General features: G+C 32.9%; 3 protein-coding genes across 17 annotated transcripts; 2 read left to right on the plus strand and 1 right to left on the minus strand.

The window, feature by feature from the left end:
- Positions 1-760: 760 nt before the first annotated feature.
- On the minus strand, positions 761-4,154 carry LOC112790158 (ATP-dependent 6-phosphofructokinase 3). Its single transcript, XM_025832422.3, has 11 exons — positions 3,296-4,154; positions 3,166-3,212; positions 3,046-3,085; positions 2,894-2,956; positions 2,678-2,815; positions 2,322-2,603; positions 2,105-2,234; positions 1,746-2,011; positions 1,556-1,604; positions 1,310-1,464; positions 761-1,150 (listed from the first exon to the last, which is right to left on the minus strand). The coding sequence occupies exons 1-11, from the start codon at positions 3,395-3,397 to the stop codon at positions 1,001-1,003; spliced, it is 1,422 nt and encodes a 473-aa protein (XP_025688207.1). The 5' UTR covers positions 3,398-4,154; the 3' UTR covers positions 761-1,000.
- Positions 4,155-4,842: 688 nt separating this feature from the next.
- Positions 4,843-9,264, plus strand: LOC112790159 (mitochondrial-processing peptidase subunit alpha). The gene is made up of 13 exons (XM_025832424.3): positions 4,843-5,201; positions 5,322-5,573; positions 5,657-5,953; positions 6,566-6,733; positions 6,825-6,992; positions 7,103-7,183; positions 7,480-7,546; positions 7,731-7,828; positions 7,965-8,037; positions 8,140-8,210; positions 8,368-8,417; positions 8,709-8,821; positions 8,932-9,264. The coding sequence occupies exons 1-13, from the start codon at positions 5,163-5,165 to the stop codon at positions 8,982-8,984; spliced, it is 1,530 nt and encodes a 509-aa protein (XP_025688209.1). The 5' UTR covers positions 4,843-5,162; the 3' UTR covers positions 8,985-9,264.
- Positions 9,265-13,263: 3,999 nt separating this feature from the next.
- On the plus strand, positions 13,264-17,174 carry LOC112790160 (NAC domain-containing protein 75). Of its 15 annotated transcripts, none has more exons than XM_072232731.1 (6): positions 13,465-13,711; positions 14,226-15,106; positions 15,338-15,490; positions 15,572-15,667; positions 16,615-16,743; positions 16,821-17,174. In XM_072232731.1, exons 2-5 carry the CDS (start codon positions 14,315-14,317, stop codon positions 16,717-16,719), a joined length of 1,146 nt encoding a protein of 381 aa, XP_072088832.1. In that variant the 5' UTR covers positions 13,465-13,711; positions 14,226-14,314; the 3' UTR covers positions 16,720-16,743; positions 16,821-17,174. The 15 variants fall into 15 exon arrangements, with proteins under 15 accessions (XP_072088820.1, XP_072088832.1, XP_025688215.1 ...); XM_025832430.3 differs by having other exon boundaries at positions 13,489-13,847; positions 14,108-15,106; positions 15,335-15,490; positions 15,569-15,667; XM_072232725.1 differs by having other exon boundaries at positions 13,531-13,847; positions 14,108-15,106.
- The last annotated feature ends 9,007 nt before the right edge of the window (positions 17,175-26,181 follow it).

The raw sequence follows: 26,181 nt of genomic DNA on the forward strand, positions 1-26,181 counted from the left end.
ACATCTTTGTCATGGATGCTGAACTTAACCTTGGTTGCACCCTGCAGCTGAGGCCCAGCACAGTTGGCATACCTGTCCGCCTCATATAACGCTGCACCCGGGTTCAAATCCCAGCTGAGGCTGGTTGTTGGTTTAAGAACTTATGATACCCATGGTAGTATGTGTGAGTGTGTTGTGTGTGTGTGTGAAACATGGGTGTTTAAGAACTTATGATACCCATGGTAGTATGTGTGAGTGTGTTGTGTGTGTGTGAAACATGGGTGTAATGCCTAGGATTGGACACCACTTGACAAAAAAAAAAAAAAAACCTTGGTTGCACCCTTGAGCATGACGTTAATGGTTGATGCCCTTCGAAATACAATTCGAGCGAAGAGGGATTGATGGTTTGGGTGCTGCACCTCCTTCATGTACAATGCTTCAATGCAATCTCCATACGCCATTGTCAAGAACTCCCTTACTTCCCGCTCCTCCACTCTGTACCCTTTCCAGAACGTCACAATGATTTGGTAAAAAATAAATAAATTCAGATTTAAATATTTAAAGAAATTATATAATTATTCATTTTAAAAAATTATTTAATTACAAAATAATCTTATTTTAATTAAGATGTTAATTTTTATTAGATTAAAATATATCATGTCATAAATGATAATTTACATATTACTTAAAAGAGGTGGGTAGAATTTACCTTTATTTTTACGTCTATTTAAATTGTTTTCCAAACCCATCAAATGGTTGAGTTGCCTTTCAGTACACTACATATTCAAATAGAGTTGTTGCCAATAAAAACAGAGATCCATTTACAGAATAAAGAAAATTCCAAAGAAACATGACAAAAACATAACAAAGAATATCCTCTCATGGTCACAGCCATCTGATCTTAATCTTGTGTACTACTTACAAGGCATGAATGATGATTAAGGTAAACCCAGGATAATAGCTTCTAAAAGTACACAGCAATGTGATAAATACACCTAACTTTTCTTCCTTAACCAAAGCGTTATTTGGCCGATTCCGATGGTGGTTCTTCCTTATTCTCTTCAGCAGTATCAGACTTATGTATTATAAAGCTAGGCTGGTTTGTTGAAGATAAAAGTCTTGCCCACATTCTATCAGTTATTATTACTTTGTTCTGTCCCTCAATGATTCTCTGCAAAACAAAGTTATTACCATCAGAACTTACAGGCAAAACTTTTGTTTATATTTTATCATGTAATCAGTTATCATCACTTGATTTTAGAATGGAAACTATATTCGGTTTGAATTTGGCATATATCCAAGAAATAACAAGCATGGTTAAGAAACTCACATAAAAGGGTATATAAGTTTGTCTTCCATTCACAAGGCCACATGTAAAGCCAGTATAACCTGCCATTGCTCCATGAACAGCACTTTGAGCAAGAAGGGTGCAGTAGACGTTATCCGAAGCATTGCTTGGAACAGCTCGGATCATATACGTTGGATCTGTTATTCAGAAAAAGAACAAAAACAACTGCTTCAGCTATTGTTCCTTTCAGACTACATCATACATCATACACAATGTATAGTGTTTAACCTATATATTTGAGGTTTATGGTCATTGTCTTCAATTTGGCAAAATGATCCTGCAAGATCAAAGATTCAAGATGCTTATAACATTAACATGGCTGTAAGGAAGCAAACGGATCGAATATGGACTGAAGAACTAAATTAAGAGAAGAGGGTAGTGCAGTGAAAAGATTAAACACATGCATCAGAATTCATACCTTAATCTTGTGGGATATCCATAGGCCAACATCTTGAAGAAGCTTGTTTCCGGAAGCATCTTGCTTGGCCATCGATTGCATGCTCTCGGAAACAAGCTCCTGTCCTGCCCCTTCAGCAATGACAACAACCATGTGGCCGTTTTCTTTGAGTCTCCTCTCTACAAATTCAAGCAATCCACCTGGTCCTTCCAGGTAAAAGGGTGACTCTGGAATTAAGCAACAATCCACATCTCGACTCGCAAGAGTAGCATACATTGCAATAAACCCTGCACCATTCATCACAAAATATCAGGCTTGCTAACCACATTAATTAAAACAAAATACAAGAGTATGCTGATGTGATGATTCTAGAAAATTACCACTGTATCTTCCCATGAGCTTGACAACACCTATGCCATTCTCAATGCTCTCAGCTTCAACATGTGCTGCATTTATAGCACGTTGAGCCTCCTCAACAGCTGTGTCAAACCCGAATGACTTATCAATAACCTATTCAGGAAAGCATTTGCCAAGTTAGTTAAAAGAATTGAAATACACAAAAGACCATTAAGGAACAGAAAAAGAATCTATATGTACCGGGATGTCATTATCTATGGTTTTGGGGATTCCTACAACAGCAACTTTGAGCCCACGCCTTCTAACCTCCTCAAAAATCCTGCTAGCACCTCTCTGAGTTCCATCTCCTCCAATGATATAGACCTGATTGATTCCACGATCTTGAATGCTGTCAACTATCTTAGTGGTGTCATGTCCTCCTCTTGATGAACCAAGCACGGTTCCCCCACGCTTGTGGATGTCATTCACGCTTTTTGGAGTCAGTGCGATTGTGTTGTGTGCATAGAAACCCTTGTATCCTCCCTTCATTAATTAGTTCGACCAATTATTACTCAATAATCCTCGTCAAATATATATAACAATCAATAATCACTTACATTGATTCCCATAACTTTCTTGACGCCATACATGTTGTTTAAGCCGCATACTAATTCCCTGATAACGGTGTTGAGACCAGGGCATAGACCCCCACATGTCACAATAGCAGCTTGAACTTCATCTGCTTCGTAATACACCTAACAAAATCAACATGCTGCATGCATAAGCATCACCACTCTATCAAATTCAACAGAGATATATACAGAAACACATACCCTTTGACGGGGTCCTGCACGCCGAAAATGCACCCCTCTTGGACTCTCTTTGTGAGCAATTATCTGTGTGGAAATGAAGGAAAAGCAGTTACAGTTACATGGTTCCATATATCAATGCGGTTGAAGAAAGCGTAATTGTTAATGATTCCAACCTTCTGAGGAACACTGTCATCGACGTGCACGAAATACTGCCTGGCAAGAGAAAAAAAGCGAAGAATTCAAGATATGAAATTACGATAGAAGAAGAAAGAAGGGATAGTTTTGAAACTTACTTGACAACTGAGTAAGCGGGATTGTCTTGCAGAGGATTAGAATGTGTCTGCCAACAACATATTTGTTGTTATGAGAAAGAGAAAAAGAAAGAGAGAAATGATTGTGCATGATGCGTATATATATACGTACAGGAAGCTCAGGGATGTAATCTGAGAAATGAGGAACATCCTCAAGAACATAGCCAGCGGGGCCCTTGATCACCTTCGGTTTCGAATTCACTGACGAACCCATCCCTCAAAGTCGCAAATGCGGTTTGTCTTCTCTTGTTCACAATTCAAGAAGGATTCAATGAATAAGGCAATAAGCATAAACACAACCTAAACTAATGTTTCTGGTTAAACGGAATAACGAGTGGATCACATGAAGCTCTCATTTATAGTAAACCAAAATAAAATAATAAATTACTACTATTATTACTCATCAAAATCAAAATAAAAATCAGAGTCAAAGTCAAAGATAGTAGGAAACAGAGTCGGAGAAGAGTGCCACCAAACCCAAACTCAAGGTTCCAAAAACTCACGGCTGCTTTGCTTTTTCATAGCAAAAATAAATACTACCCTATGCATATGGGAACGTTATTTTTCTTTCCTATGGGTTGAAATTATCATTATAATACACAAATATGATTTATTCATGGGGTCAAAAAGGTATGATTAAATTATTCAATTATTTATGACCTAAAATAAAACGGCTGCTAGAGAAATGGCCGCCCTAAATTGTTGGAGTTTGAGGAATGAGGTGACTAGTCTATTAAAGGAGCGACGGCTGCTAATGGAAACACTAAACTAAAATATTAAAAAATGAATAAATAAAAGATATATGAGAAATTTTTTTACATAAACATCTGATTGTATATTATTACTTGACACCATCACCAAAAAATATACTGTTACATTTTACATGACTACAATTAAAGAAGAAAACTGGCTCTCCAACAGCTTTTATATATAGTTTGTTTCAATAACCAACAACTTTAAAACATTTCTCTGTTTTTCTAAAGAGTTATTGTAGTGTTTAAGTAGAAGTATTTATTTGGGGTGTTCAATATTGACAGCAGAAGACGTTCAAATATTGACACTTCAAGTGTTGAACGACGTTAACATTCCCATGGACTTGAAGATGTAGGAAGGAGGCAAAGTAGACCAGTTAAATGTTACATTAACATGACATAGGATATAAAATATAAAATTGTGTTTCACATCTCGAATATAGACAAAAATATTATGTTTTAAGACAATAAATAAATATTTTTTGTTTTTTTCTAATAAAAAAAACACAAAAACACAACTTTTTTATTGTATTTTTTAAATTTTGCATGAAGAAAAAAGAAGAAGATAAATTAAATTTTTTATTAGTTTTATTTTATATTCAGTTTATTATCAAATAAAATATAAAATATTAATTTTTGTATTTTTATTTTTAATATCATATTTTATTCTGTTATTGAAAACCAAATGCAGCCTAAGTGCTTATGCAACTACATTATAATGATTTATGCACATACATTTTAACAATAGAAAAACCTTATAATTTCTTTCCTTTAAACACTTACAACTACTTCAAATGTTATATCTCTGCTTCTTTACTACTATTAAAAAAAGTGTCGGCAGATAAAAGATACAATTTAGTTACATTTATGGTTTTTAAAGAAAATATCTATTGTTACATTTTATGAATAGAATAATTAATTCGAACTTTAAAGAAGGGGAAAAAATGGTTCATATTTGAAGGGAGAGAATTTTCTTCCCCTCAATTATATTCCCAGATTATTTAAATATGATAAATGATCCATCATTAAAACAAGTTTTTGATTTGGAAAACAAAAAAAGTAAAATGATGATTGATTGAAGTCTGAAGATGAAAATGAAATGGGCTGGGTTTAGGGTAAGATTGGAGGAGAGAAGAGGCCCAAAGACCAAGAGCAAAGAGAAGAGTGAAGACAGAAGAGAGAAGAAGCCTCAGTCATTCACTCATTGATCGCGATTGTCTTGGCACAATGTACAGGAACGCTGCTTCACGCCTTAGGGCCTTGAGGGTTAGTTACCGCTCTCATCTCTCTTCCCATTCGATTCGGTTCAATCCTTAGTCTACTCTCAGAACTGATTTAGCTTCAACAATTTCTTAACTAACTTCGATTTCAATCCTACGAGAATAGGCGCGTTCCATCAGCAGGGTACCTGCTACTGCTAGATTCGCAAGTTCGAGCTCCGTTGCCACAACAAAATCATCTCCGTTGGGTGGCTTGTTTGGGTGGCTCACCGGCGGCGGATCCAGCTCTGCTCCCCCTCTGGATTTCCCCCTTCCCGGAGTGACCCTCCCCTCTCCATTGCCCGATCACGTTGCCCCCGGTAAAACCATCGTCACTACCCTCCCAAATGGAATCAAGCTTGCCTCCGAAACTTCCGCGGTATGTGTGTTGTCTCTTGTGCATTCTTTGATAGATAGGATAGATTCTAATAATGTGCTGAGGGCTTTGTGCTGCTTGTTCAGGGTCCTGCAGCCTCAATTGGTTTGTATGTGGATTGTGGTTCAATCTATGAGACTCCTTTAACATTTGGGGCAACACATCTGCTAGAGCGAATGGCCTTCAAGAGCACTAGAAACAGGACTCACTTTCGGGTGGTTCGTGAGGTTGAGGCCATTGGTGGCAATGTGCAGGCCTCCGCTTCCAGGGAGCAGATGGGTTACACCTTTGATGCTCTCAAGACTCATGTTCCCGAAATGGTCGAGCTTCTTGTTGATTGTGTTAGGAACCCTGTCTTTCTTGACTGGGAGGTCAATGAGCAGGTACGTTCCCATATCCTTCTCAAATGCTTCTGTTGATGGGGTTTTTTATTTTTATACTATTCACATTGTTTAGAACGGTGCTATCTGAAACTGAAATTAGTGGTCTATATGAGAGTAGTTCGAACTTCTATCAGATATATTCAATGATAGTATAGTCCAGTGAATGTGAGCCTTGCTTGGGAGGCAGTAATAGGATGTAGTTTGTTGATGTGGTCTTGAAAGAAATTAGGTTTAGTTGTGTATGATTATAATGCCCGGTGTGTGATTTGAAAGTTGAATTATGCGAATAATAATAAAGGATTCAACTAAGTTGTGCCCTAAGGGTACATTTTAAAAATATAATAATAGAAACTTTTTAATATTTTTTATTTATTCAACGCATTGAAAATGTAAAAAAAATTAATTTTTGCAATAACTTTTATAAAACATTTCCTTTTATAATATGCTTAACCTATGTCCTTAGGGTACAAGTTAGCAAAACCCAATAATAAATAGTGAAAGGCTGCTGTGTTGGGTTTAGCTGGAAATAAAGGGCAGTAGTGTAAAAGAAGGTTGAGTGTGGTGGGATGTTTCTAACTTAGAAGCTTTATGCTTGTCCTCTGCCATATATAGCTTCTGAAAGTGAAGGCTGAGGTTGGTGAAGCTTCCAAAAATCCTCAAGACTTGCTTTTGGAAGCGATTCATTCTGCTGGATATTCTGGTGCCTTGGCAAATCCTCTTTTAGCTTCAGAATCGGCACTTAACGGACTAAATGGTTCGATTCTGGAGGAATTTGTTGCCGTAAGTTCTCAAATTGATGCTTCTAAAGCATTTAAATATTTTTTGAGCTGTTCTTTATCTCATTTTCAGACCATTTTTTATTTAACATCAGGAAAACTATACTGCACCTCGGATAGTACTTGCTGCTTCTGGTGTTGAGCATGAGGAATTGTTATCTATTGCAGAACCGCTTTTATCTGACCTACCCAACGTCCCACGTCCAGAGGAGCCCAAATCTGTATATACTGGTGGTGATTATAGATGCCACACTGAATCAGGAGTATGCATCAGAAAAACATATTTATAATTTTGTTCTTTTCATATTTTTATTATTACACTTGTCGCTTGTGAAGAAATGTATGTCAAATCTAGCATATTTTGAATGGCCAGAGGACCCACTTTGCTCTCGCATTTGAACTTCCTGGTGGCTGGCATAAGTTGAAGGATGCTATGGTCTTAACTGTTCTTCAGGTATGCCAAAGAATGTATATTTAGTTGGCTCCTTAAACTTTGTTGCCATTTTGGTGGTTTCTTTCATGAGACATGTTAGGAGGCCAACACTTTTTATTAATATTAGCCAACACTTTTAGCCAATACCTTATTTTTATACTATTAGAATTTAGGGTTTAGAATTGATTGCTTAGGGTAGAGTGTTGGTCAAGTATTGGCTAAAAATGTTCATTTTTGTTGGTCATGTAGCATTGCTCTTTTTTCATTGTAGTCCAGCATATTGATTTTGGAAATGACCATTATCTTACTTGATGTAGATGCTACTGGGAGGTGGTGGATCATTCTCTGCTGGCGGACCTGGTAAAGGAATGTATTCACGGCTATGTAAGTTCTATCTATTCAGTAACATCTGGGTCCATAGCTTAAGTTGTTCAATAGGAACAGAGAATGAAACAACTGCTGCTGGTTTACATACAGTGGCCAATTATTTATGCTGGTCAAGACTTCACTTATAACGTGTTCTTTTCAAAATCTTTTTACCTTAACATCTTGTGTTTGTCATATGCAGATCTCCGAGTTCTGAATGAATATCCACAATTTCATTCTATTTCAGCATTCAACAATATTTACAATAACACAGGCATATTTGGTATCCAAGTTACAACAGTAAGATACTATGCATCCTGTATCATGATTTCTGGAAATATTGAAGTTTCCTTTCCCTGCTCAATATACAATACTATTCATTATAATGTATATGTATCGTAATATTCATAAGATTGTATATGTGCTTATGTGTTAGGGTTCAGATTTTGTATCAAAAGCCATCGATATAACAGTTAATGAGCTTCTTGCAGTCGCTACATCTGGACAGGGTATGCTGTTATGCTATTCAGTTCGCCTGACTAATATTTTGCCTTTTGGTTACAAACTTCATATGGGAAGCTTTATGCTTATTCTTTGGGTTCTATATGCAGTTGATCAGGTACAGCTGGATCGTGCCAAACAGGCTACAAAATCTGCAATTTTGATGAACTTGGAATCAAGAGTAAGTAAATTTACATCCAGTGAAATTTCACATGGAAATCATACACTGATATTTTCTTTTTATTTTTTTCCCTTTCTCTTGTTCTTTCTGTTAATTGTGCCTTTAGTTTTTCTTTCTTATGCCTATCTGCTTATTATTAAACTTAATTTGCTTTCAGATGGTTGTTTCAGAAGATATAGGAAGACAAGTTCTGACATACGGTGAAAGGTATGGATTAGTAATCACATTGTAAATTTCCTGTTGATTTGTTGCTTCCCTGAACTCCTGTCGCATCTCATTTTCTTGGTTTTAGATATTTAGTAGCTTAGACAGTAGCCATTTAATTTGTGAATAAGTTTAAAGATTCAGATTTCATTGTGGAGATATTTGTTTGACTTCCAGAAATTGCAATTAGCAGTAAACACTTGTTTATTTAATTTTAAAAAGACGTGTACGTGTTATGTTCACTATAGAATGTTGCTCTTGTTGGGTTCTGAAAGTTGTGTTCCCTCTTCTCAGGAAACCTGTCGAGGATTTCTTGAAAGCAGTGGACGAAGTAACGCTAAAAGATATTGCTTCAATTTCTCAGAAGCTCATTTCTTCCCCTCTTACAATGGCATCATATGGAGATGGTATTTCCCTTCTTCTTTTCCCTGACCCTGTAGAATCCCCTTTGATTATTTTATTTATTTAATGTATCTTGCTGTGAAATAATTTTATGTTGCCTTTCCATGATGTGCAGTTATTTATGTTCCAAACTATGAATCAGTGAGCAGCAAATTCCGTTCAAAATGAGGTGTGAGTGTGACATACAATCAAAGAACTCATGTATGGATGAAAGGTGTAAAATTAAGTTAAAACCCTAAATGTCCTTGTTGTAAGCCAATAAATTGGTAATCATGCGCAAGTAGCATATGCCTGCGTAACTCATTATTTTTGGGGTTCATAATCATTGACCTGAGTGGGTCTTCATTTACTGTTTGAAGTTAGGCTGAACTGACTGCTGGATTATTTTTAGATTCAGTCTCATTCCCTAAACCAAATCATAGAACATTGATCCGTTATTCATTTTCAACCAATGTGTCACTACAAATTTATTTTATTTCATTTCATTTCTTTTTGCAGCTTTTAACATTTTTTATATCGTAACTCTCGTTAATCTTTACTAACATCACTTGAGTGTCCTTAATTAAATATACGATGTTTTATTTATGTTTACACAATAACATATTATCTAATGCACTAGTTTTATATTGTCATTTAATTAGATTTATTTAAATTATATTTTAAGTAGTAGATTTAAAAGCTAGTTATTTTGTTAATATGATAATACATGATTGTTTGTGTAAAATTTTTATATTGACAGGACATGAAAATTAAATTTTCATTTTAAACATGTCTATTATTATTTTTTCGAAGAAGGTGCGAGCATATGTTCTTGTTTTTTACTTTTTTAAAAAAAAGTTATTGAAAAAAGATGATAATTAATTGTATGGAGCCATTTTTATTTGAAAATGATAGAAATCATTAGAAGATTTAATATATTTAATTATAATATAATATTTAACATAATATATTGGTGAAAATTTACCTGTAATTATTTTTGTATGAAATTGATATCTAAAAATTATTATATAATTTAATATATTTGATTAAATTATTTTCTAATAAATTTTAACTATTAAATTTAGAGTTTATTTTGATGTACTGATAAAGCAAAATATTTTATACAGTAATTATTTTTATTAATGTGATATTATATAATTAAATGTACGTATAAAATTATTTTACACTAAATTTTAATATATTAAAATTAAATTCTTAACTTTAACCTAACATAGACTAGAATTTTCATATATGTCAATATATATCTTTCTATGAACAGTGGTCTTAAAAGAAATTAATAAAAAATTATTGAGTAGATTTCGGTTTAAAACTCGGTTATAAAAACGGGTGTGATGGTTGATCATATCACATATTGTTGAGAGGTAAATGTTTAAGTAGCTAGTAGAAAAAAGTCTGCAGACTTGCTGCCTAACATGTTGCCCCAGCCGAGCCCGTAGTTCCGCCTCCATTTTGGTCAAAAGTCAAAACAACAATTTAGACGAGTATCACATAAGAAATCTAAATTACCGTAAACAAAGCAAGCATCATCATTCAGCACCATCATTGTTTTCCATATTATCCGCTCCGTCATACCTACTTTCGTACTTACCAATTCCATTTTCCATTCTCTCGGATGGTCATCGTCAAGTTACCCATATTACTGTTTCTAACTTAGAATATGGATCACACTAGTTTGCTCGTTCTTCGTGGCTCAGAACCTTAAATCATTACATTTACAATTTAATTGCACATCTCATAGCATAAGTCTTTATACATATATATAGTTTTCACAACGCCTTTCACCTGCCAAAGAATTCCACTTCGCAAGGAACGCCAAATATAGGTTCATGTCAAAATCGATTAAGTGGATCAAATCAGTTTTACCGTTTCTTCTTTCTAGCAATGGAAAAGATAATTAATAATTACAGGCTCCCTTTCAGAATTTCTTTGTTTGACCAATCGTCTGCTTGTGCGCTTGGTAATCATATTGTAATATAAATGTATAATCACTTAAGCTTTACTTGGTCTCCTGCCTCTTTAGGTAATGCTGAAATTAAAATATATATGAATGTTGTCCATTAATTATTATTAATGTAAATAGTCCTCAATTGAAGTTTATGGGACATGAATGTGTTCTCAATAGTGGTATTATTACCTGCTTTGCTGGCTTGCAGTGTTTTCTCTTATAGTAATTCCCGTTTAATTAATTACTTTGTATAGTACTAATTTAACTAGAACCGTAATGATTCCATCTTTGTCTCCTACATACATTATATTAATAAAATGACGGTGATACTAACTCCATCGGTTATGAGAATAATTACGTTGTTGATATAATAGAATTACGCAGACCAGCAGTTGAACGGATAATATATAAATATATCCCCGTGCAAATGCAAGAATTACTAAAAGCTCCAAGGAGAAATGCAGAGCATACATACATAAATACCGTATCGGATTTGTACTCCTAAAGAAATATTCTAAAAGATAAAGTATGTATATGCGGGCGGGAACAAAGCGGTAGAGTATGCTGGAATAATAATTTCCTTTTGGTAGTATATTTTAGAATATTTGAGTGTGTATAAAACTAATTAAATCCCTACTTATTGTTTCCATTATAATAAGCATGAATAGTTTATGTACGTATTTGTAGATATGTATTATTGAGGGATGAAATAACTAGGTCATTGGTCAACATACTCTATGAAGTATGAACAAACAGAGAGTGTTAGTTGGTGCAATTTGCAAAGGACGACAAAGCTAAGGAACAATCATAACCAACTCTCAACATTGCAAAAAACATCATTAGGGCCCCTCTTTTCTTTCTTTGTATTGACTGCTCTAAAGAAAAGAATATTAATGTATGTAGTTATAAACGTGAAGCCTAACCACATCATCTGATAAAGAGGAGCCAAAGATTTCCATCTTGATGCCGGACCCACCTATGTTCTTGGTCGTCTACTCTTTATATATTTATGTTCTCTAATATAATATATGATGATTACGATCAATATTATTATTATTATTATTCAAGAGTCATACCTGAACAAAAATAATAATGTTGATATACATCCCAAAAAGAAATTATTAATGTTTGTTTTTCATGTTAAGCACGGTGATTTGTCGATTATTACTGTGGGGATTGAACTGTAAATAGACAGATTTTTAAGTCTAACAACATCAATTACTTGAATGGGTATTTTTAACGAAAACGATAGCCAATCGGTAATACACAGTAGCGCGCTAAAAATTGGGTAAGAGCATTTGTTGTCGAAATAGGTTGACATTGTTGTTGAATGGTTAGGGTTAGGAATAGTGTTGGTGGTAAAACAATTGGATGATTTTTTATAATCATCATAATCACGACAAAACTATGGCCATCAGAAAATGCACCCTTATATATATATATATATATATATATATATATATAAGTAAAGAATATAGTAGTAAAGAAAACAGTAAACTATTTGGTGTGTGTGCTTCTAGTTCAAGTTTCGTTTCAGAAGTTTAAATCCAAAAATATATATTAATATATGATTTAGTATAATAATAGTTGTAGTAATTAGAAGAGAGGGTGGTGGTGGTGGTGGTCCATCAAGTACTAGACTGCACATTTATTTTCCTTGATTATCAAGCAACCTCTCTGATCTCCGAGTGAGTGAGTGTGTGCAAAACATTCATGCCAAAAGGCATCATCATCACCACTCCAGCTCAATACCCATGTGAGTTTCTATCAGCCTTTGCCCCCCTCCCCCCTATTTTTCTCTTCTCTCTCTCTCTCTCTAAGATAATTTTGGCTTTATTATGTATGTAGATATGCTCCATATACATGAATTTGTTATATGTGCACTGAAAATAATGTAGGTGTTAATTAATAAAAAAAATTTAAAAATAAGTATAATTTATTATTTTTTATCAATATTTTTAATTATTAATTTAATTTTTTTTAATTTAAAAATAATTCAACCATATACTTTTAATATATAATTTTAAGCATTATTAATTAACTACCGACTAAAAATAATAAATTTTGTTCCTTCTCTAATATTTCTATTAATTAAATTGTAATTCTTTAAAAGTTAAAGCTATATATTAGTCATTTTTATTACTTATTTATGGATATTCTGAGCTTAATTATTTTTATGATTCTGACACGTATTAATAAGTGATCAATTAATTTTAAGAGTTATATTAGATAATTAATAACTTTTTAAATAATATGAACAACAGATTTTAAATTTAATTATTATTAAATATTAATTATTCAGGCCATTCATTAAATTTAAGATTAATTTACTTTTTTAATTTTATTATTCATATTATTCAGTAATATTGTTGTTTACTTATACTTTTTCTAATTTTAATGTATATGGTAACATTATTACATGGTTCCCAACTTCCCGTAGCTTAACTATGGTAGAAAGCATTGCAATATATATGTTTCTCTCTAATCAATTATTTGTTTGTCTTCCTTTTCTTATTCTTTGTTTTCATATACAGGACTATTTATTTTTCAAACTTGTATTTTTTAGTTATATATATACTTTAATGGTTCCAAATATATATATAATTTTGTGCCGTTTTGTGCTTTATTTGCTTTAGCAGTGAAGGCTGAAAGAAAGGTTCTGCCTGCCTCCTCAAGTAGTAGAAGGAAGCAGCATACACATACAAGAGAGAAGAGACGAAGGCAGCATGGGCTTTCAACTTTAATTAGTTAGAATAAACCAAACGGCCTGGATGGTTTTCTTTTTTTCTTTTTCTTTTCTTTTCTCCTTCTTTCTTTATTATATCCTGTTTCTGTTTCTGTTTCTCTCTCTCTTTATTAATTTCTCCTTTTTCCTCTTCTCACATAATTAAACCGCGCAGCCTAGCTATTACTACATACATCCGCTTCATAAATTAGCAAAGTCTTAAAGGTGCTATTCTGTGCTATGTGTTTGAAGCCACACCCAACTTTTCCTTTATTATAAATTTTTATTCGTCACTGCAGAGAGAGAGAGAGAGAGAGAGCTCTATGTGGTTTATGCTTAATTTCTATGGTTAAAGCAGCAGGTTTATTGCTCCTCCAACCTATTATATGTTCTAACAGTTTTTTTTTTTTTTTACATCCTTCCCTTCTCTCTAATTTCTAGGTTTCCTGCATATATAGTGCATACTTAATTTCATATATTCAGCACAAATTAATTTTCTGTTGATACTCTAAATAAAATATATATGTAGCCTAGCTACCACTGGTTACTTTTCTTGAGAAAAAGTTATTAGTATTTTCGATTAAGGTATAATAATAATTTTGTTTTAATTATTCGTTGTAGCCTGGAGCCACTAGCTAGTTTCTAAATAATCGAATCGTTATCTGATGAATTAGATGATTGCAAGATGTGATCCAGTTCCAATATATATTAATCAAAGTGTTGGATTTGTGAGTTATAGATAGAAGAGAATGATGATAAGTAGTAGTAGCAGTAGTGGATTGTTGCATAGAAAAAGAATTGAAAATAACAAGGAAAGAAGTAGAATCGATGAATAAGATGGATCTGATAGATGCGAAGCTGCAAGAAGAGCATCAATTGTGTGCATCATCGTGGAAACAGTGCCCCGCTTGTGGACATAAGTTTGAAGGCAGCAGCGGGAAGAAGGGGGAGTGGGAGTGGGTAGGTCTGCCAGCAGGAGTGAAGTTCGATCCAACAGACCAAGAACTGATAGAGCATCTAGAAGCAAAAGTAGAGGCAAAGAGATCGCACCCTTTGATCGATGAGTTCATTCCCACCATCGAAGGAGAAGATGGAATCTGTTACACCCATCCCGAGAAGCTTCCAGGTGTGACGAGGGATGGGTTGAGCAGACACTTCTTTCACAGGCCATCAAGGGCGTACACCACTGGAACACGGAAGAGAAGAAAGATTCTTCAAAACGATGAGGCGGAGGCCGAGAGAGGAGAGACACGGTGGCACAAGACCGGTAAGACAAGGGCCGTTATGCTCAAGGGAAAGCAGAAGGGGTGCAAGAAGATTCTGGTGCTGTACACCAACTTCGGCAAGAACAGGAAGCCCCAGAAGACCAACTGGGTCATGCATCAGTACCACCTCGGACTCCATGAAGAGGAGAAAGACGGGGAGCTCGTCGTCTCTAAGATTTTCTACCAAACTCAGCCCAGGCAATGCAGTTGGTCTTCTTCTTCTTCTTCTTCTTCAATTACTGCTGCTGCTGCACCCTCTGTCAAAACTAATAATGACACGTGTCCCGTTCTTGGATTCCCTCCTATGGAACATTTCAGCAGCTTCATCCCTCTCAGAAAACCCCTCCATAATGAGGTGATTAATTTATCGTAACAACTATATATGTATATATAATAAAAATATTTAATAACAACAAAAATTTAACCAAAAATAATTAGAATTTATTTATTTAGTATTTATTAATTATTGTAGTAATTAATGAATACTAAATAAAAAATTTTGACTTTTTTTTTTTTCTCTTTAACATTATCCTTATACAGTAACTTGGGTGCATGTTAACATAGAGCAATGACCTTGTTGTAGCAGGAAGTTGGAATAGGAGGGGAAACTTGCACACCAGCGTCACATATTCCTTCATCAAATCCTCTTGGAGTCTTCCATCACAACACTTCCATCATCCTTGACGACCTTATCTCCGCTAGATTCATGACTCCTCCTCCTCCTCCTCATTTCCACCAGGTAGGTACTTTCTATGTGCAGATTGGTTATTGTTGTTGTTGAGTGCCACGTTGACCTTTGAAAATCCACATGATGCAGCAGCATGATAATAAAGTAGTAGGAGGAACCTCTGCTTCTGGTTTAGAGGAACTCATCATGGGCTGCACTTCAACTTCAACCACTCATAATATCACCAAAGTAAGAACAATGAGACTAATTCACTCACCTCTCTTCACATCAACTTTGTCACCTATTATGCGCACTATACAAACTATATCACACTAAACATGGTCCAGTTTTTTATTTATTCTTGTTTTGAATTAAAGACTGGAACAATTCAACGTGCTGCTTCTCTTCTCTTCTTGTTTCTGTATCTAAGAACAGACTATAATCTTTTCTTTACACAATAATGGAGGAAATTAAAAGAATGATTACATCCATAAAAATAAGAATTCCCAATACAATAATTTGTTATATGAATTTCTTTAAGTTACATTAATACCGTGTGTATACAAGGTCATCAAACCACGTCACACATTATTGCACCATTTACTTTGTCATACTTGTTTTAATCTTTCTACATCAAAGAACTCTATGTCATATTTATTGTTTAATATTAGATTATTTTACAAATGAAATGATTGATTAAAGAATTATTATTTGTCATCTAAACTTTATTACTAAGTTTGAATATGAAAGAATATATTCCTACCTTTGTTAATAGCTTACGGGGTTAATTTTGCTTTATGTTGATGTTATATTTCTTTTTTCCCATTGTAAAGTAATAAGAATATATCATATCCAGAAGGAAATAAAGAAAAGAAAAAAGTAAGGAGAATATGTAGACTAATAAATCCGTCAACTATGGTTATTTGAAGGAAAGAGATCTCCAAGACAAGGAGGGAAAGAATCCTTCTCTTTATTAATTTTCATGTTTGAACTCTCTAAGTGCCAATTGAAAAAATTAAAAAACAAACAAACACACACATGATTATGCAACATCTAGCTAGTAGGTGGCAATAAAAACATCACTACTGCATGAGAATAAGTAGATTGTTAGAAAGAAATGATTGTTTAATTTGGATGAGCTTCAATGCAATTGGAAGTGTGCAGAAGGCTAACCCCTAAATTAAATTACATTGCAGGAGGCATCAATGACAAACACAAACCCACAAGAAGCTGAGTGGTTGAAGTACTCTTCTTATTGGGCTGACCCTCAGCCTCAGCCTCAGCCTCATCTTCATGGGTAATAATAACAGACCCCATTTGGCAAAGTAATCATCCACACTTACGCTTTCCTCTTTTTTTTTTCTTTTTTTTTTTTCCATTAATGCAAATATATATATAAAAGGGCGTGGCTTTTCGAGTCTCAACGGAAATAACTGCTGCTTGTGTGCACTGTAACGGCACATACATCAAGTTGGAAACAAACAACAAAGGAGGGAAGAACAAATTGAATCAAATTCAAGAAAATGAAAATAACCGCAAGAAAATTAAAGCTGCTGTTCTACCTCCTCATCACACAAAGAAACAGTTTGATAATGCATCAAAATCATCACTATTACCAATATAGTATCTTTTTTTTCTCTCATTATTCATATTATTTTATTATTTTAATTAAGAGGTTTGTATAATTTCGCTTTTGCTGACTTGCTTCTTTTACACATTACATGAAATATCAAATATACCGATGAGTTTCTGCAAACTGCTTTGCCCTAATATATATATATATATATATATATATATATATATATATATATATATATATATATATAGTACACCTAGATAGGTACTTTTGCTATTAAAAGAAGAGATATTTAATTACGTTAAACAAATAAACCAAGTTCATCATGGCATATGCATAGAAGCCTATGTTGTAAAATGTTTTAAAAGAACTTCTTTGAACCGTTATTGATGTAAACCGTTAAAAGATATTACGCTGTGTGAGTGTGGTTGGACGTTAGGAGTTACCAGTGATCTGCACGAATTCATAGCTTCCTTTTGGAGCTTTTATTGGTGTTGGTGATTGCCTATTAAAAAGAAATGCTACTTTAGGAGTTGAGTTGCGATAAGATCTTTTAGTTTTGATGGGTCCTTTAACTGACCAAACAGTAGTACTCTACACATGAATTTGAACTGCAATATATGTACAGAAATAATAGTAATAGAATAGAAACACGCGCACACGTTTTCCTGCAAAATTCAGTGGTTGTGAAATTTATATATTTAGTTAGTTACGGTTGATGGTTTGCTAGGGTACACTTTGCTTCTCTATAGGCCTTTATGACTTGCTCTTTCATATATTCCTATCTCTATGATCTATCCAGTAATAAGGAGAAGGAGGGAACCCAAGTTCAAAATTTATTATTGAAATTATTACTGATGACTGATGAGTAGGTCTTTTATTTTGAATGACACAAGACAAGTTGCATTCTATGTGCTAGGGTTACTTTTTCTGTTTAGTATTTGGGAAAGCTAGAGAGTGATATATCATATATAGATGATATCATATAGTATAGGAGACAGGCACATCTTTACTGCTTTATTCTTCGTTAGATTCGAGCTTTTTCCTACGGTATTATTGGAGTAAAGATGTGTTTATCAGAGAGAGAGAGAGAGAGAGAGAGAGAGAGAGAGAGAGAGAGAGAGAGAGAGAGAGAGAGAGAGAGAGAGAGAGAGAGAGAGAGAGAGAGAGAGAGAGAGAGAGTAACATGCATGCTAATCCTTTTGTGTAATTCCATGGAATAATGTTCATGCAATAAAGCTAAGATGAATAGGTAATTTCATTGTAGTTTCTGTTGGGAATAAAGGTGCGTGTTGAATAGGGATGAGAAGACAAGAATAAACTTTTTAGGTTCTTTCATTTTCTTTTCTCTTTTTGATTGACTGCGTATAACAACTATACGTTCACTCACCGTGTGTATATATAAAATAATATATATATTAGTAGCCATGGATCTACTATATGATATGTGTTAGTACTGTTTGTGTCAGATTGATGCTTGCTTAACAATCATTATTAAAAACAAAGGAAAAATAGAGATTATAAATGATTATATTCGTGATATATGAATTAGTTGTTGGGAATGGAATATGCATGTGTGTGTAGCAGTAGTGTAGTATGGAGGACTTTCTCTTTATGGGAGACTTTGGATGCTTTGGAAGGGAACATAAGTGATAAGTGTAAGAGTAGTAGTAGTCGTGGGGCAGTTTGGCTTGTGTGGCAGAGATTTGGTCCCATAAAGAAGTTGCAGGAGGAATGCTCGTAATCCTAGTGCACTCTCCCAATATATATATACACACACTAGAATAAATACCCGCGCTATGCGTGGTTGGACAACATTTCCGATCCATTTTATAATTCTATTTTATTGTAAAATAATTAAGGAAGATATAATAAATATAAAATAGAAAAATATAAATATGTTCTTATCTATAATATAAGTAATCTATATATATTTATTAATATTATAATTATTGTAGTTTAAAATCACACAAAAATAAAAGAAAAAGAAGAATATTTGTAAGGTAAAAAAGAGAGAAAATTGTTTTATTGCTTGTTATATGTATTCCATTTGCCACGTACATATTTTTATAGGCATACAAGATTTTACTTTTCAAACTTCATTAATATTGTTTCGTCTATAACTTGCTTCTTTCAATATGGGAAACTGAGCCGGCCATATTAATGGTCATCCACATCATATACTTATCTTAACACTCTCTTTGAATGACCATTTATGATTATTGCCTCATTAAAATTTTATTAAAGAAAAATCTAATGGAAAAAAATTTTAGTAAAAGAAAAGAGTACAATATCCTTTGTGATAGGGACTACCTCATTAAAAACCTTGTAAAAAAAACCCAATAGGAACAAAACCTGACCAAGGAAAAAAGAGTACAGTCACCTCCTCTTGTCAACATCATTTAATGTCTCGAAATCGGCGCATCCCAATCTCATGTACCAATCTTTCAAAAAAGGATTTTGGGAGTGATTTTGTGAATAAATCTGTCAGATTATCACTTGATCGAATCTGTTGGACATCAATTGTCCCTTGATTTTGAAGATCATGAGTGAATAATAATTTGGGAGAAATATGCTTTGTTCTATCGTCTTTGATATATCCGCCCTTAAGTTGAGCAATGCATGTTGTATTATCTTCAAACAAGACAGTTGGAACTATCTTCCGATCAATCAATCCACATGATGACATAATATATTGGATCAAACTCTTAAGCCAAAAACACTCGCGACTAGCTTCATGTATCGCTAGTATTTCAGCATAATTAGAGGAGGTTGTTGCTATCGTCTGTTTCGTGGACCTCCATGATATAGCTGTACCACCATATGTGAACAGGTATCTTGTTTGAGATCTCTCTTTATGTGGATCAGACAAGTATCCTGCATCTGCATACCCAACTAATTGTGAGTTGGATCCATAGGGATAAAACAATCCCATATCAACCATTCCATGAAGATATCGACAGATTTGTTTGATTCTATTCCAATGTTTTCTGGTTGGAGAGGAACTATACCTTACTAGTAAATTCACAACAAATGATATATCGGATCGTATATTATTAGCAAGATACATTAGGGCTCCAATGGCACTAAGATATGGTACTTCAGGACCAAGGATATCTTCATTCTCTTCTTTAGGACGGAATTGATCCTTTTCCACATCCAAAGATCTTACAATCATTAGGGTACTTAATGGATATGACTTATCCATATAAAATTTCTTCAAGATCTTTTCTGTGTATGTTGTTTGATGAATAAAGATTCCATTTTTCATATGCTCGATCTGCATGCCGAGATAAAATTTAGTCTTTCCAAGATCTTTCATCTCAAACTCTTCTTTTAGAGTTTTAATAATTGTTGGAATCTTTTCAGGAGTTCTAATGATATTTAAATCATCAATGTACACAGTAATTATAATGAATCCTGATGCAGATTTCTTTATGAAAACACATGGACAGATATCATCATTCTTGAATCCATTTTTGGCCAGATACTCAGTAAGACGATTATACCACATTCATCTAGATTGCTTTAGACCATATAAAAATCTTTGCAATTTAACTGAGTATAACCCCTGCGAATATTCATTAGATGGTTTAGACATCTTTAGTCCTTCAGGGACTTTCATATAGATATCCCGATTTAATGAGCCGTATAAGTAGGTTGTTACCACATCCATTAAATGCATATACAATTTATGGTATGCGGATAAACTAACCAAATATTGCAATGTTATTGCATCTACTGCAAGGGAATATGTTTCTTCATAATCTATACCGGGCCTTTGTGAAAAATCTTGTGCCATAAGTTGAGCTTTGTAGCGTACAATTTCATTTTTCTCATTTCGTTTTCTCACAAATACCCACCTATATCTAACAGATTTTACATCTTCTAGTGTACGGACTACAGGTCCAAAGACTTCACGTTTTGTAAGTGAGTCTAATTCAACTTTCATGGCTTCTTCCCATTTTGGCCAATCATTTCTTTGTCGACATTCATTGACTGATCTTGGCTCAAAATCCTTACTTTCATGCATGATATTTAATGCCACATTATATACAATGATTTTCATTGACAATTGTCTTATTTCGGTCTCATTTCTCTTCTGTAAAGACATAATTTATCGAGATCTTATTATTTTCACAATTATCAGGTACCTAAACGTCTTCTGGCATTAAAATTATATCATAATTTTGGACAACTGCAGGTGTCTTTACTATGTCTTTTTCAACAGGAATAGTATTTACCTCTTTTCTCTTTCGAGGATTTTTGTCTTTGGAAGCGACAGGCTGGCGACGCTTCTGGTGTTCATTTGCATCAGTGGCAATTTGTCCAACTAGGGCATCAATTCGAATTGGGGCATTTTCCGCTGGTATATAAGATTTGGTTATTCTCTTTATATCAGAAAATGCATCTGGCAATTCATTTGCTATTCTTTGCAAATGTATAATCTTTTGAACTTCTAGTTCACATTGTCTAGATCAAGGATCCAAATGCATAAAAAATGATGCATTTCAATTAAGTTCCTTTTCAGGAAGCTTATTCTCTCCCCCTAATGTTAGAAATTTTGATTCATTAAAATGACAATCCACAAATTGGGATTTAAATATATCCTCAGTTTGCATTGTATCGCAAGATACCTCACTATAAAAGGAGAATCATATCGAACATATATCCCTAATTTTCTTTGGGGTTCCATTTTGGTGCGAGAAGGTGGTGCAATGGGAACATATATTGCATACCCAAATATTCTTAAATGGGAAACATTTGGCTGTTGGCCAAAGGCTAATTGCATAGGAGAAAATTTATGGTAACTCGTTGGTCTCAAACGAATAAGTGTGGCGGCATGTAAAATAGCATACCCCAAACCGAGGTTGAGAGATTTGTTCTCATAAGTAAGGGTCTAGCAATTAATTGGAGGCGTTTAATAAGTGATTCTACTAACCAATTTTGTGTGTGAACATGAGCTACTGGATGTTCAACACTTATTCCATTAGCCATACAATAAGCATCAAAAGTTTGGAAAGTAAATTCACCAGTATTATCAAGACGAATTGCTTTGATTGGATTTTCTGTAAATTGTGCTTTTAATCTAATCATTTGAGCCAGTAATCTTGCAAACGCCAGGTTGCGAGAAGACAATAAGCACACATGTGACCATCTCGAAGATGCGTCTATTAGGACCATAAAATATCTAAAAGATCTACATGGTGGATGAATAGGTCCACATATATCACCTTGAATCCTTTCTAGGAATTCAGGGGACTCAAATCCAATCTTTACCCTTAAAATTAACTTCCCTTGAGAACATGCAGCACAACAAAATTAACTAGATTTAAGAATCTTTTGGTTCTTTAGTGAATGTCTATGGGAGTTTTCAATAATTCTCCTCATCATGGTTGTTCTCGGATGACCCAATCGATCGTTCCAAGTTATGAATTCATTTGGGCTAGTAAACTTCTAGTTTATAGTGGCATGTGATTCAATTGCACTAATCTTGGTATAATATAACCCAGATGAAAGTGATGACAACTTTTCTAATATAACATTTTTATTTGAATCACGAGTTGTGATACATAAGTACTCATGACTTCCCTCATTCATAGTCTCAATATGATATCCATTTCGGCGAATATCTTTAAAACTCAACAAGTTTCTCAGAGACTTGGTAGATAATAGTGCATTATTTATTATGAATTTTGTTCCTCCAGGAAACAAAGTTATAGCTCCTCTAGAGCCTTCTATCACATTGCCCGAGCCAATAATATTATTAACATATTCTTCTTTTGACACATGGGTAAAATATATATCACTTTTGAGAATGGTGTGCGGACTTGCACTATCCGCAAGTCAAACATCCTCACTATATGTCCTTGCCATTCTCTTCAAAGACAAATAATAATAAAATGAGTTGAAATATTTACGCAATAAAATTATTTCCTTGATTGAAAATACTTTTCTAAAAATTATAGTATATACTAAAAATTTCATTATCATCTTGGTATATTCAGTAATTTTGAAATTCAAATGCATAAAACTTAACAAGTTTCTTACATTATTTATTCACATGAATACTTAACAAACACACATATTAAACTATTCCATCATTGATCAAATGACCAATATTTCTTTCAGGATCCTCAAAAAAATCAAATACATCATCAAAATGAGTGGTGAAATTTTTAGCATCATTTGAAACAAAATTTGTTTCCTTTCCTTTGTCATCCTTTTTCAAAGATACTTGATAAAGATCGACTAGGTGCCTTAGAGTACGACGGGTACGTGACTAATGACCCTTTCCACCACAACGGAAACACTTATCCTCTGTTGATTTATTTTCCCAGAGTTTCTTTCTTTATCCCACTTCTAATGAAATCCTTTCTTGTGAATATAATTCCGATTCCTTCCATAATTTTTCTTGTTACTAAAACCTTGCCATTTACCTCTTCTGGGGTAATGATTTGCCGTATTTACTTCAGGAAATGGGGGCGGCGCCAGCTGGGCGCGCTTCATGATTTCTTAAAAGCGATTCATTGTTGCGTTCAGCAACAAAAAGGCAATAAATTAGCTCAAAATATTTTTTAAATCTTTTTTCTCGATACCGCTGTTGCATGAGCACATTCGAGGCATGGAAGGTTGAAAAAGTTTTCTCTAACATATCGGGCTTGAGGAAGTATCACTTTTTTTTATGATTGTACCTTTCCTCAAGGTCTTTCCACAGATCTACATGATCTTTTAATGTGAGATATTCATTTTTCAATCATACGTCAAGATGACGACGAAGAAAAATCATGACTTTGGTTTTATCCTTCTGGGATGTATTATTTTCAGCTTTAATGGTATCTCTAAGATCCATTAAATCAAGATAGATTTTAGCATCTAGTATCCATGATAAATAATTATTTTCAGATATATCAAAAGTATTAAATTCAAGATGAGAGAGTTTTGACATAATAAAAATTTGTTACCTAAGTCTTCCTAAAATTTGATCAGAGTCTTGTGCTGATAATATGTTATAAAATAAATAAAGAAGATATAATAAATATAAAAAAGAGAAATATAAATATACTCTTATTTCACTATAATATAAGTAATCTATATATATTTACTAATATTATAATTATTGTAGCTTAAAACCACACAGAGATAAAAGAGAGAGAAAAATATTTGTAAAGTAAAAAAGGAGAGAGAATTATTTTATTGCTTGTTATATGTATTCATTTTGCCCTGTACATACTTTTATAGACATACAAGATTTTACTTTTCAAACTTCATTAATATTATTTCGTCTATAACTTGCTTCTTTCAATATAGAAAAACTGAGCCGCCCATATTAATGGCCATCCACATCATATACTTATCTTAACATATTTTATAATTGTTATGAATGGTATTGCCTATTTATGACACATTTTAAACATGATATTTATCAATATTTGTCTAATACTTATTTTTTATATTTAATGGTATCTTAATAAAAAAATAAAAAAATAGATACACTTAAATATATTTAAATACCATTGTATATCAATGTGTATAATTTTATTTTTAACATGTAATTTTAAAATAATTTTAAAAATAATATATATTATTATTTGTTAAAATAAAAAAATTAAATATTTTATATAATTAAAAATATTAAAAATAATTAAAAATATATTTATATTTTAATATTAATTAAATAACAAAATATAATTATAATTTATCTAAAAAAATATTTTATATTTTATATTTTATATTTTATATATATATATATATATATATATATATATATTCGTATCTTATAAAAATATAAAATTCGTATATATCCACATATCTCATATCGTATTGTATTTTGTATCCGTGTTAATATTTATACAGCATAAATTATTAGTGTATAGCAGGCATCATGTGTAGGTCGTGTACTTATTCGATAATAGTTTCTGTTGTACATTTTGTTCTGATGCAAATAGAAAAAAAATTCTAATTGAAAACCAAATATATTACTAATTGTTAATTGAACGCACTTTGATTGTATAAAATTATGGTGTTTTATTCGATATTTTATTCTAATGTTAACAACAAATAAATTAACAATTTTTGAATTTTATTTCATAATCTTAATTCAAAGAGTCGAAACGACTCTTGTTGTGGGTGTGTAGTTTTGAAAGTAAAATTAAAGATAAAAAAATATGTAAGATATCAGAAGCAAAGTAAAATGCATAAATTAAAAGAGAATAGAAGAAGATGAAGACGAACAAATAAAAATAAAAAATTTTGATTAAAAATAAAAAATAAAGTACAAATTTGAGTTCAGACTTTAGAGAAATTACTTAAAATTTATAATTTTACTCTATAATGTCAGGGAGGCTGAGAGCATTTTTGAGTTTCCAAGTGTTTTTCAAGAAAAACCGAACTGATTATAATGTTTGCCAAAACTCTATTTATAGACTAATCTAATGTCAACTGACAGTTACTCCTATAATGATCTTCGTCAGTTTTTAAATTTGAATAACCATTCACACTTGTTTCCTTGACGACTGTTCTGCACCCTACTTTAACGCTCTATGTTGATACTGCTCCTGCACATATAATGTCGTATAATCCAAGCCTAATTCAAATTTTACATAAAACTGCTCCTTTACTAGTGTTAATTAGAAACTTCACTTAAAATATATTGAAACTGGCTTCATTGATAATGATATTATATTATATTTACTTACTTAAAATAACTCTTTTTTTAAGTAATAATATTTTTTTGTCTAATAAAATGCCCCCAAGATTTTTTACTTGAAGATATGCAATGATTGAAAAGTGAGAAAATTTAGTTGTTTATTGATATTTATCTTATCTTTGACACTGAGAGTTAATTGACACTTTGGACACATCTACTTGACAAATTTAATGTCTACTAGTATTAGACTTAACAGAATTTTTAAGCCTATAAAATTTTTACATTAATAGTTGAATTGTCAATAGAGTTTATTCTTTTGTATGAAGCTTTTAAGTATGTCAAATGATATCTGTTCTAATTTTGACACATTAAATATGTATCAATTGACCTTTGTTTTAATCTTTGGTATTTCACTTGAGAGTTTTTGACACATACACTTTCATTGTTTTAATTGACACAATTTTTCTAACTTCGAAAGTAACAGAATCTTAATTTCGTGAAGTCGTCTCTTTCATATATTAAGCTCTAGGTGTCAAT

Source organism: Arachis hypogaea, chromosome 3 (genome assembly GCF_003086295.3).
Source record: "Arachis hypogaea cultivar Tifrunner chromosome 3, arahy.Tifrunner.gnm2.J5K5, whole genome shotgun sequence".
Lineage (NCBI taxonomy): Eukaryota > Viridiplantae > Streptophyta > Magnoliopsida > Fabales > Fabaceae > Arachis > Arachis hypogaea.